We start from the raw sequence: 12236 nt of genomic DNA on the forward strand, positions 1-12236 counted from the left end.
GACAGGTACCAGTGCCTTGCCCTTGTATGTCTGCGGGGTGATGTGTGTCAGAACTAGGTAAAACCTTACCATGCAAAGAGGTTTTCAGTATATCGGTTCATGCTACTTTGATTATTAGTAATAAAAACTTGAAGCATAAATGAATATCATGAACTTTTAAAAACAGAGGCCAAGTTTAAAAAAAGAAAAAAAAGAAAACCATTCTAGTGCGTAAGTAAAATCCTTCAAAGTCTAACAGAACCTTGAAAGTGAGCCGAGCAGGTGTTCTTGGCCTTCGCTCCTTCTGACTGGGGAGGGTGGCGAGTGAGAAGGGAGGACCAACAACCAGAGTGGTCCCACTTGGAGGAAGGTTCCACGTGGCTCTCAGAAAGCCTCGCTGTCCTGTCTGCGCGTGGCAATGGTACGCACATGTTTGCATCCTCCCAGCAAGGTGAAGGAGCAGGAGATTTTAAAAACATTGTATGTATTTGGTAATACATACACAAACCAACAAGGTGTCAGAGGACAGATGTGTCTTAGAAATCTTTGTGAGTGCCTCCCCCCCCACCCCCTGTGAAGAAAGCATTTGTAACAATAGACAAGGAGAGTAGTCAGTAAGAGGAAAGTGTGCAGTTATACACACAGACAAATCTGGGAAGATGAGAAACACGGATGAGGTGCGTCAGGGGTTCCACTCTGGTGAAAGAACAGGAAATGAGAATGACAGTGGCTGTTAGACGCCCTTTGCCCTGTAATACAAGGATTACTTCAAGATCCTTGTTGGCGTGGGAAGGGAAGAGATTTGAGCAGACTTGTGCCCACTCCGTAGGATATATCTAGGTGACCTCGACCTTTCTAGAAAACTGCCGAAGTCTATCATGAGTCTTTAAAGAATGTCCCTACTGAATAAAGTATATCTCCATGAGTAATACCGGCATAAAGAACACATTCAGAAATAGAATAAATGCTGATCTCAGTGGGTGAAAGTCTGACAAGAAATAGGATATTTGCCTAGTCTCAAGGCATCGTTTCAGAAGACGCTCACTAATGTGCAAGCAGAAGGTGGCAGGTTTACAACGGAGCTGCCTGGGAGGGGCCGCCTTCCACCGTGGTCCTCAGCAGTGAGGAGCTGCTGCTACTCCGGGCCTCTGGCTTTCATCACTTCTAGGTACCACATTCACGCTAAAGATGCGTAACCTGCAGTTACATAAAGAAGTTAACCTCGGAAAACACAAACCGAGGGGTGTGCTACACAGGATTGTCCCGGGTTTGGAAGACGAAAACTGAAGAACTGTCTTAGATTGGAGGAGGCTCGTGAGACCTGACAACACAGAGAGGAATCATAGATTTGACCTCGGGCCAAGATAAAGGACAGTAGAGGAGAACTGGAGGCACTTACATAAAGTCTGTAAATGGTTGGCAGTGACATCCACGTTAGTTTCCTGGTTTTGATCTATTCCTGGGTTTGTGTTCTGTTTGGGAAAGATGAGGGAAAGGCAGGTGCAAGTCATCTGTACAGTTTTGCAGTTCTTTCTGAAACTATTTCAGGATAAATACTCAGAATTTTTTTTTTTTAAGGTAGAAAACATTTTTGACTTCTTCTTAACATTCAGGTGAAAATCGGCACCTCAGAAAAACCCATGACTCCATTATGGCCAGACTCTTCTTCCTCCGATGGCATCGCCCAAGGTGATGCTCTACAACTTAGAAATGAAATTCAAGTTTTGCAACAACAAAATCAGGTAACTAAAGAGTGTCTTGTATTTTGTCATGAACTTATTAAATAGAAAGGATTTGTTAGACTTTTCAAAGATAGGAGGGCAGCGTGAGTTAGTGGACAAGTAGATCAGTAGGCAGGTACTGGATCCAGTTGTGTCTTCTTACCCTACGCTTCTGGGTAGTGGTCCCATTGGGAGCTGTTTCCTTTCTGCACCCCCTTGGCCAGCCCTTGACTGACAAGTAAAATCTTGCTTAACGGGTACTAAAGCTCACGATACTGAGCAGTTATCTTAAGGTATCAGTTAGCCAATACTTCTCTGGTTAAATGTTTTCATTCCCTATATATTTCAAAATAAATACAAAATTTTAACTTTTGCTCCTGTGAGAAAGCTACTTGTCAAGGCACGAGAGGTTTTTCTTTTGTAGAATTATAAAAAATGAGATTATGATAAATAAAGTCACAAGCCAGAGCGCATAAGGGTGTTAAGATTAATCAGTGAAAATGTTTATGTCCTCTAAATATTCTTTCGTGTCTAGGAACTTAAGGAAGCCGAAGAAAAGCTGAGAAATACAAATCAGGATTTATGTAATCAAATGAGACAAATGGTACAGGATTTTGACCGTGATAAACAGGAAGTTGTGGATAGGTGAGGTCTCTATAGATATCTAGTGCCTGTCCCTGGGTCCCCCTCCCCTTTCAAGACCCCCCACCGAGAAGTTTTTTAAAAAATGAAGGATGGAGTGAACTCTCCCTGTTGAGATCTTAGGTTGGCAGAGATAAGTCCCTGGCTTCTCAAGTTAGACTTTGGAACACATTTTCCATAGAAACAATATTATGTAGTAGTCTGGGTTCTACAGCACCGTCGAGACTGATTCACTGAGATACTACATCTTAGATTTTTTTTTTTAAAGGCTAGTTTGAGAAACTGTTCTTTATAAAGAAGAGGTCTGTGGGAGGGAGTATGTCTTCTAAATACCAAATCATAAATTTGGAAACGGACTTTTGGGATATTACTTACCTGTGAGTTGGACACTATTATATTTGTGTGGAATGCGTATAACTTGGAATTTTAGAACCACACTCAATTATTTCACTTGCTTTCTTTATCCACAGAAGTCCTTAACATAGGCCACCATCTCTGTATGAAAGAATAAAACATTCTCACATCCATATTTCTAATTTTTCTCCAGAAACATCTGAAGAAAAAATGAGGATTCTCATAGAATCATTGGTTGTGAATGGATTAGTACTATTTCGGGTTGGGGAAAGGAATCTGACCTTAATTATAATTTGCATAAGAGGGAAGGGATGAGGGAAGGAAGGAAGGAAGAAAGGGAGGGAGAAAACCAGTTTGTGGTAGTGTTGCTTCTAGTGCCAGGCACGGCCTGAGATGCCATCCTCTGTTGCTAGGTGTGAGCGGACTTACCACCAGCACCACGAGGCCATGAAAGCCCAAATCCGAGAGAGCCTGTTAGCGAAGCACACTTTGGAGAAGCAGCAGCTGTTCGAGGCCTACGAGGGGACTACCTCACAGCTCCGGTGAGAGCAGAGGCTTCGCTGCCAGTCTGTGATATGGAGGGAAATTGTGGGGGCCCTCCTGTTTCTCTTGGGATCATGTAGTTGCTGCTTCTGTGCACCCCAGGTCTGACCTGGATAAGACGAACAAGGAGCTGGTTGCCGTGCAGGAGTGTTACCTGCAGGTGTGCAGGGAGAAGGACAATCTCGAAGCAGCTCTCAGGAAGACCGTCGAGAAGGAGCAGGAGGCCCAGGAGCAGAAGGTACCGCGCAGTCTGTGCTGTTTCTACACCATTGCCTTCCTCAGGCCTCGGATTGTCATTGAAACTACCACCCTCGGTCCAGGGAAGGGAAGGGGGTCCACAGAAGTCCCTTAATGTGGCCAATGGGTCACCCTAATCAATATAGTTCACAAAATAACAGTGAGTATGGAAATCATTTTATCTTATTTTAAAATTTTTTTCTGTTTAAATTTTTTTGCTGTTTTTTTTTTTTTTTTTGAGACAGGGAGGGTCTCACCATGTAGTGCAGGCTGGCCTTGAACTCACCATGTAGCCCAGGCTGGCCTGCAACTCATGACGATCCTCCTGCCTCAGCCTCCCAAGTGCTGGAATGACAGCTGTGCACCACCACATCCGGCTGGAAATCATTTTAAAAACGGCATAGACGCAGGACAGATGGTGTTCCCTGTAGACTCATTCTAGGAAGTCAGGAAGCGTGGGCTGGCTCGTGACTAGGTGGATCCCGTGAGCCTCGTTGTCACTCCTCTGCTGACTGCTCAGACAGAGGGTTCCTTGGCAGTTTCCTCAGACCCTCTTGGAGTAGCTCTGTCTTGTGACAGGACTGGTGGTGATCTGGGGGCTTTGGAGGGCCAGGCTAGGGTGTTTCTATGACCTCCCTCAGAGTAGCTGGAGGGGCAGCAGTAGGTCCGCAAGCCCTCCAGATTCTTCTGGCTGCTCTCGGGGAGGGACCGGGGTGAAGTCACTGTCACCAGTCACCCATCCTCCTCCTCTCTGTCCCTGTACTGGTGAGGGTCCTCCCAGGCACCCAGCTGAGGCACCCTTACGCTTGGGACCGGCTGCAGACCCTGCTTGGAAAGCCACCTACCTCTAGATGAGAAAATATCTTTAAAGGCTCACATAGATGTTCCCTGCAGAGGTTTTTGAATTAATTATATTAAATACAGGAATTGGTAGCACAGACTTAAAAAGAATGGTAGAGGGCTTCGGTTCACTGAATGTTTTTATTTTTTTTAATAGATTAATATGGTGGGAAAACATGCCATGTCTACGTATCAGTTAGTGGAAAAAGAACTTCTAAAGGGAGCTGTTTCAGTTAGTGTTGGCAGTATGAAAGTTAAAAGGGGCCCTAAATTACCTCGAATTGAGAATTTAGCTTCCAGTAATGTTTTAAAAGTGAAAATGGGGCGAAGATCTCTCTTATGGCTCTGTTTTGAAAAATATATAAATTGGCAAGAACAAGAGAGCAGTTCTCTCAAAGAGGTTGTTCTTTTCAGGAGTTTGTTTTAAAACAATCGATTTGGCTGTGAAATTGGATCACCTCAGTTGTAATTAATAGCTGCTCCTGGCTGATAATTTGGCTTACAAGTGTTTGTGTATAAGTTCAAGAAAGGAAGTTAAAACTCCTGTTTGGCTCCTAAAAAACTTTAATTAGGTTGATATTTTTCTTCCAAAAATTTAAATTATCGTGCAGTCAAGCTTATCTTTTCTGTCATCATACATAGTTGCATAGACTTTTGATACGTGTGTCTGCTCATCGGGATCCCTAAGACCTCCATCTGCTATCATTTTTGTAGTTGTACCTGGCCTTCACTAAGGGACCGATGGATTTAGAGCAGTAGAAGTTTAATTTCTTCGTTCTCTTGGAATTCTCTAGGTTTTTTATTTATTTATTTATTTTAACATGGATTTGTAGAATCCCGTAGCAGTCTCTCTAAGCCGGTCAGAATGGGGCTCCGTCACACCTCAGAGACTAATCTTCTCATACCCTGAAGAGGCAGCAGTGGTACAGCAGCAGCTGGCTTCTCGGGAAGTGTCTCCCAGGGACACAGTGGCAGCATCTCACTGAGCTCCAGAGCAGGCTGGCCGGGGACTTTGCCAGGCGGCTCCCCTGTGAGCCGCGCCCTTTGTGGTGGCCAGGCTGAGGGAGGGAACTGCGTCTAGCTGCCGAGTCCCTGCGTCGGGCAACGACGGTCCTGGGTGTGCTGTCAGGAGTCTTGAGTGCCGAGGAGGATGGTGACTTCTGACGCACAAAGGCCTGCCCTTACACGTTAGCTCGGTGCCTTCAGAAAAGGAAGAAGAGGGGAGGAAAGAAACTCACGCGAAACCCTGCACACTGGCCGCAGTTCTGAGCCGTGTGTGTGCAGCTGAGGCGGAGGACCGCTCTGCACACGCAGCCTCGTCCCAGCTATGGCACAAGCTTAGCAAGTACTCAGGGGCTAGAGCGCTGTTCTTTGGTTTTTGGCCTTTTTTTTTTTTTTCTGTCTATGCAATGCACAAGTTTAATTTTTTTTTTTAACTTGGAGACCGTTAGTATTTTACAGAGATATTTACTTGAATTTTGTTTAAAGAGACAGCTGTTGGAAGAAAAAGAAGGACATATAAGCAGCCTTCAGTTGGAACTTGAAGAAAAGTATCAAGAAGCGCTCGTGAGAGAAAGAGACAAATGGCTGGAAGAGCAAGAAATGGACACGAAGCAGCGGGTTGAAAAGGAAGTGACGCTGGCCAGAGCTCACTGGGACAAGGAGCACAAGGAGGTGCGGGATGGCGTTTCTCTGCTCGCGGTATTTAATAGCACGTAGAGCCAACTACGGAAGACCGTGCCCCCGAACACACAGGTTCTTAACTCTCAGGTACATGAGCAGGCGCCCATCCACCAATCACCTTTCAGAACTGGGCTGTCACCGCTTGCTGTACCAGTTTTATTTTCTAAGATTACTCCCTCTTGACTCTTCATCCAAATTCAGGATATGACAGATTTTTCGGGCACTCCTTTGATGCCTCAAAAGGAAACTGTAAGTCTCGTTTCATATTATAAAATGATTCTGATAACTCTAGAGTAATACGTATAATTAACCCATAGATAGTCCGTACAATAGATTAGAAGTCACAGTCAGGCTCAGAAGCACAGAATTGATTTCCATTGCCTGAGGAGCAAATGAGATTACAAAATGCTCATGGTGCCCTAGAAAGTTGAGAACCAAAGTATGATCTTCCATGCTCATTTGGAAATGAAAAAAAATTCTCAACCCTATTTAAAATAGGTTCTGCTGTCTACAAGAGTGGTATCAGTATTAACCTGGTAACCAGGGAAGCAGTTTAAGAGCCCTGGCTATCCAGGGAGAAAAAAAAAGAAAGCTGGTTTTGCTACTTCATCGTCTGGCCTGAACCAGTGTTTAGATCGTCCCCACTACACTGCTGAAAGTGGGACGGTCATCAGGACATGTTCCCAGCCATGGGTTCCCAGTCCCTCTTCAATGCAGACTGTGTAGTAAAATTTAACCCCATACAAATAAGATTCTCACGTGCTCAAGTCAAGTGAAACTTGTGTAGATCATTCACCTTCAGGTTCAGTGCTTAGATTTCCTCGGTGCCTGCTTTGTGGAAGGAGTGGTACTGATGGCAAAATAGAAACAAAATGCGTACTAGTAGCAGAAGTGTTTTCTATGCCGTCTTTGTAGCTGTTGTACAGAAAGCTGAATACAGGGAGCAGGAGAAGCTGACCATACCCATTGTCATTAAATCTTCTACGTGATTTTTTTTCCCCTGTGAAGACAAAGTGTAACTTTTAAGTTTTACTTGGAAATGTATTTTCATGGACAAAATCTCTAAACTCCATGCAGCAACTACGGCTGCGCCTAGATGGGGTTCAGACACAGCTGTGCTTCCGCTTCTGTCTAGCTGTAATTCCAGTTTGTGCTCGTTTGAATGCTTTCCTTCTCAGACGCTTTTTCTTCTGAAAACAGATCAAACGGAAACTCGTCCGACAGCTGGAAGAGGAGTGGCAGGTGAAGCTGGACGAGGCTCGGAGGGCGTCATCGAGAGAGAAGACCTCAGACTGCGGCAGCCAAACAGACCACACGGCCGCTCTGGGTGTCGTTTCCAAGGCCGAGGTGGCAGCGGGGGGAGAGGAGCAGCAGCGCCAGGGGCAGCAGGACTTAGGGCTCGAGAAGGAGGTGGCCGTCAGGGGGGCTTTGAAGAAACTGGAAATCGACCTGGAGCTCAAGTACTGTGAGAACATTGCCAGACAGGTAATCGGTATGATCACAGCAGCACGGTCAGAACCGCCGGTGCTGGAAGCCTGTTAACCTTGAACTTTTAAGTTGTCATGCATTTCTAGAGCGCAAAGCCTGTTCCATGGTCTCCGAGGTTTCCTTCATTATATTTCTGTCCTGAAACTGTCACCCCTCAGGCTTTCTGTACATTCTTCCAGGGAACAAAAATGTTTTTTTCCTTTTGAGAGCTCAGCATTAAGGTGCCTGAGGTTAAAGATGGCTTGACGTCTGAAAGAAGCACAATTTAGTCATAAGTCTTTTACATCTAATATTTTAGAAAATATTATTATTTTTTTTTTTTAAAGAGTACAAAGAATTTATAGAAATTCTGTCTAAGAAGAAATTCTGTCTAAGAAAACTTCTGTCTAAGAAGGACAGAAGGGAGCCCGGAAAGTAACTTGCCCCCAAAATAGTCTAAAATAAAGTGGTTACACACACGTAAGGCAACAGAAGCGCAGAATATATTGAACTGTTTTGTGTTGAAGCCCATGTGTGCCTGGAGCTGCAGGTGTGCCCAACCTGGGGGCCTGGGGCTGGAATTCCCATCAGTCACCACAGAGCAGCGCCTGGCCCTCCCTCGGAACCCCCCACCAATCAGCTTTTAACTGGGGCAAATAACTTCATTTCCAAGAAACACACTGAGGGAGGGAGAGCCTATGTCCCGGAGGACGGTGCGTTACTGTCTGTTAGATCTGTCTTAACTGCTGCAGCGAGTTTTCAGTGTTTTTAGTTTCAGGACTCCTTTACAGTTTTAAACCTTGGGGCTGTATAGAGCTTTTTGTCAGGACTGCTTCTATTTGCTATATTGGAAAACAAATCTGAGAAATTAAAAAACAAACGACAAGAGCAGGCAGACCTTCAGGTATCTGTCAGAGCACTCATGTCATCAGCGTAGACTGTTTCTTCCGGAGAACTTTGCTGCTCACATAGGAGAGAAGGGAGAGAAAAGGCAGTGTCTTCTGCCAATTGTTTTGATCTCGCAGCCCCCATCTTAGTCACTTTCTTATTGCTGGGACACAATAACCGGCATCCACAATGTAGAGCAGAAGGGGTTTATTTTGGCTTACGGTTTGGGAAACTCCAGCCAGCCCATGGTCGGCTGGCTCCGGTGCAGAAACAGCATGGTGGGAGGCCCTGGCGGAGGACAGCTGCTCGAGTCACGGCGGCCAGAAGCAAAGGAGGGAGGGGCAGGGAGTGCGATAAACACTTCCGGGCAACAGCCACAGTGACCCGCCTCTTCTGGCCAGGTCCCACCTAACAGCCAGTCACCGACAGCTATACACCCAGTCACCTTCCAGACATGAGAGGCCTTGGGGTCCGTTTTGGATCCAGACCGTCACGCCACCCACCTGACAGTCTTTCTAGCCTGAAAGAGATCCCTGAACCTGGATGTAGCTATTATATTTATTATTTTATAAACTGCTAAATAATCCTGAAATAACATTTTTGAAAACATGCAGTTTTTGATAAGTATTTGAAATTTTGCTTGTTTGTTACATTGTTCTATATGATTTTCCATGGCATTCTTAAAGTCTGGAAACAGGCAAATACAAATTAGACATCATATTATCAAACTAGTTCAGTGAAGTGGATTTGCTTTTCTTAAGAATAGGAGCTCTCCAGTAACTTTTAAAATAAAACACAGCAGCCACCAACAATTCATCACATCAGCTGGGTCCAGGCAGTTTTGATCCCTCACATGTCAGACAAGGCAGGGATGAAAACTAGTCAGAAAAACCAGGATACCTTATGATATGGCCACCGGTGATATAGCACAGCAGCACAGCGCCTGCCTGGCAAGTGCAAGGTCCTGAGTTCGATTCCTCGTACAAGAAAACAAAAACAAAACAAAACAAAACAAAAGAGCAACAAAGAGTCTTGTGATATGGCAATGATATAGAAAGTGCTCATCAATGATCATGATTGCAAAGCATGGAATCTAGATAGAATCTTTAGCAAATCAGTAGAGCCATCTCTTCCTATAGTTCCTCTTACACCCTTTGCTGGATCTTAACAGCCTCTGTAGATTCTTCGAGGTTACAGGATCACACGGTTGATACTGCTGGAAGCAGTATCTTGAATGTGCAGTTTCACCTCAGTAATGAGGGAGCTTCTGCAGGCCATTGGGAGGGACCAGGAAAACTGAAATACTACTAGCAAGATTCACAGAATCATGAACCTGCTTGACTACGTAAACATCATTGGAAATGCTGAATCCCCTTGACAGGGAGGCTGGCCTTCATGGAGCCTCTGCTCTGTCCTCCTCTGAAGCAAACACCATGGAGGACAGAAAGACAGAGAAAGTGTGCAGTGAAGAAACTGACCTGGCAGGAGCGCAGGGCAAAAATTCAACACAGAACAATCACAGGGCCAAGAATAACAGTGATAATTAATTGAATGATCATTTCCTGTGTTTTGGATCTGTCTGTCTAGCTATATCTCACCCTTGAAAATATATGTGCACCCGTACGGTATGATACAGTTCTACATATCAAAAAGTTTCAAAGGTAACATCACTTCTGAGGAGTTTGTTTATATCTGACAGTTTATTTAACTCCAAATGAATTAGTTTTTGTATCACCCAAGAGCTATTGGAAGCAAATAGTCCAATAAAGAGTGCCCCGATAAATTTTTCTGGGTCTTTGGCATAGTTGGTCTGCCTATATCACATGTGATCAACAAGTCTCGTCAGACTGTGCTGTCTTCTGTATCAAAAGAGGCGGCCATGTATTTTTTTGTATATTGAGGCAAATATTTGAGGTTGCATGTTTTGCCTCAGTGTCCAAAAAGTGTCAAGTAGCTTATTTTTCCCCAGGATCAGACATTATAGAAATAATACCTAATTTGAAGGTATTTGTCTCTGCAAATGCTGTGTTTATTTGTACAACATGGCGAGTGAATGTGCCTGAACTACAGTAGGTAAAGGTGTCTCATGTAACAGCCGAGCTACGGTCTGTAACTAAGCCATTAAATGAATTGGTTGCTGAGTGAGGAAGTGTGTACAGTGTGTACATTACAAAATTTAGAACAAAGAAATGGGCAGAGGAAATTTGAACTTGATGACTTTGCTTTTATTTGCATAACTCTTACAAGCAGTACTGCGACGTATAACAGAACATAAAACTACAGTGTTATTCCGTACAATATAATCAGCAAAAGTTGCAGTATTGTATAAACAAGGTGTACTGTATAAAATAAAAGCCATCGAGGCTCTATCAACAAGATGTACAGAACTTTCCAAAAAAAAAAAGGTCATAAGTCCAAGTGGTAGATCATGGAATCCAGACAGCCGTTAAATAGGCAGGTTGTTAAATGAGGAATATCTGTGTATATAGTAGTATCGGGGCTGTCTTTCATCAGTTAAAGCATTGTTTTCTGCAGCGTTTACTAAGAAAATGCTTTGTAGAAAAAGACATGTTTAAGGGTGTGCCTTAGTTACTTTTCTCATTGCTGAGACAAAATACCTAACACCCAAAGTCAAAGGGGAAAAGGTTCATTTAGCTCACAGTTTGTGGCGGTTTCTGTCCATAATCAGCCGGCTCCGAGGCAGGGTGGCACATGGCAGAGGGGCATCATCAGTTCATGGTGGTGGAAGACAGCAGAAGCAACAGGAGAGTGTGAGACAGGCCTCTTTCTGTCCCTCACATTGTATCCAGTCTACCGGGATCTGAGTGGTGTCAGTCCAGTCAGTGAACTGATCCAGCAATCACCTGCCCTTACTCCCAGGACCCTTAATCCCAGCACTGCACCACTTACACCCACTCTAGATTCAGCCACCTTCGAAAAAGCCCTATGACTGCATGAGGCTTTGGGGGGACATCTAGACACAAAGCATAGCAGGGTACTTCTTTGGTATTTATGAAATCATAGGTCTTGTGAAGAAAAACAATAGTATGTAATAGCAAAAATGAAATGTTTCAAAATAACTTTTTTAAGGAATATAGATTTCTATAAGAACTTTATCTTTTCTCCATATTTTTAATTCCCTGGGGTTTACATGTGGTTATATTTGGTACTTTGGTGAGAAATATAGCCTCATATCAACTCTACTTTTGTATGTATGAATAAATGTGTGTATCTATGCATATTTTAAAAGAATAAGGAAAATTATTTAATGAATGATCTTATAGCTAGATCACCTTAATAAGGATTTTTTCCCTGAATTGAGGTCTCTCCCTCATTTTTTTTTTTTTGTACTGGGAATCAAACTCAGGACCTTGCGTTTGCCAGGTAGGCACTGGTGCCACTGAGCTATATCCCTGGCCTTCCCCCTCATTCTTTTGTACAAACTTTTTAAAAAATTTGTAGAAGTTTTTTGGTGGTACTGTGATTGAACCCAGGGACTTAACACTGAGCTACATCCCCAGACCTTTATTTACTTTTTATTTTGAGACAAGTGTTCATTAAATCACTGAGTTGCTCCGGCTGAGCTCAAATTTGGAATCCTCCTGCCTCAGCTTCCCAGAGTTCTGCTGTTACAAGTGTATTTCTCCATGCCCGGCTGTCCAGACTAATTCCTGACAACAGGAAAATGCCATATGTGAGACTGTACACTTTAATGGTGTCTGTGTGCAGGGCAGTGACTGGACAGCACCCGGCATCCAGCAGCCCTCTGGTGTGCCTTCTCCTTCTCCCTAGGATAGGTAGATCTTTGTTGGAAATGGTAATTGATACTTGGTGTGAAGGATTCTAAGATGGTAGTGTTGTTTCTCACATGTGTAGATTCTT

The 12236-nt window shown here is 43.9% G+C and overlaps 1 protein-coding gene across 5 annotated transcripts in view; it reads left to right on the plus strand.

Annotated features, from left to right (window-relative positions):
* The window catches only part of Cep152 (centrosomal protein 152kDa), a gene marked incomplete at its 3' end in the record, with an annotated part of 89398 nt that overhangs the window by 54745 nt on the left and 22417 nt on the right, over nt 1-12236 (plus strand). For all 5 annotated transcript variants that reach the window (XM_013510302.1, XM_013510301.1, XM_013510303.1 and 2 more), the window contains 6 exon segments: nt 1593-1721; nt 2236-2345; nt 3110-3238; nt 3342-3477; nt 5805-5990; nt 7200-7484. In XM_013510302.1, the coding sequence (XP_013365756.1) occupies nt 1593-1721; nt 2236-2345; nt 3110-3238; nt 3342-3477; nt 5805-5990; nt 7200-7484 (975 nt within the window).

Source organism: Chinchilla lanigera, unplaced genomic scaffold (assembly GCF_000276665.1).
Source record: "Chinchilla lanigera isolate Chin_1 unplaced genomic scaffold, ChiLan1.0 scaffold00008, whole genome shotgun sequence".
Taxonomy (NCBI): domain Eukaryota; kingdom Metazoa; phylum Chordata; class Mammalia; order Rodentia; family Chinchillidae; genus Chinchilla; species Chinchilla lanigera.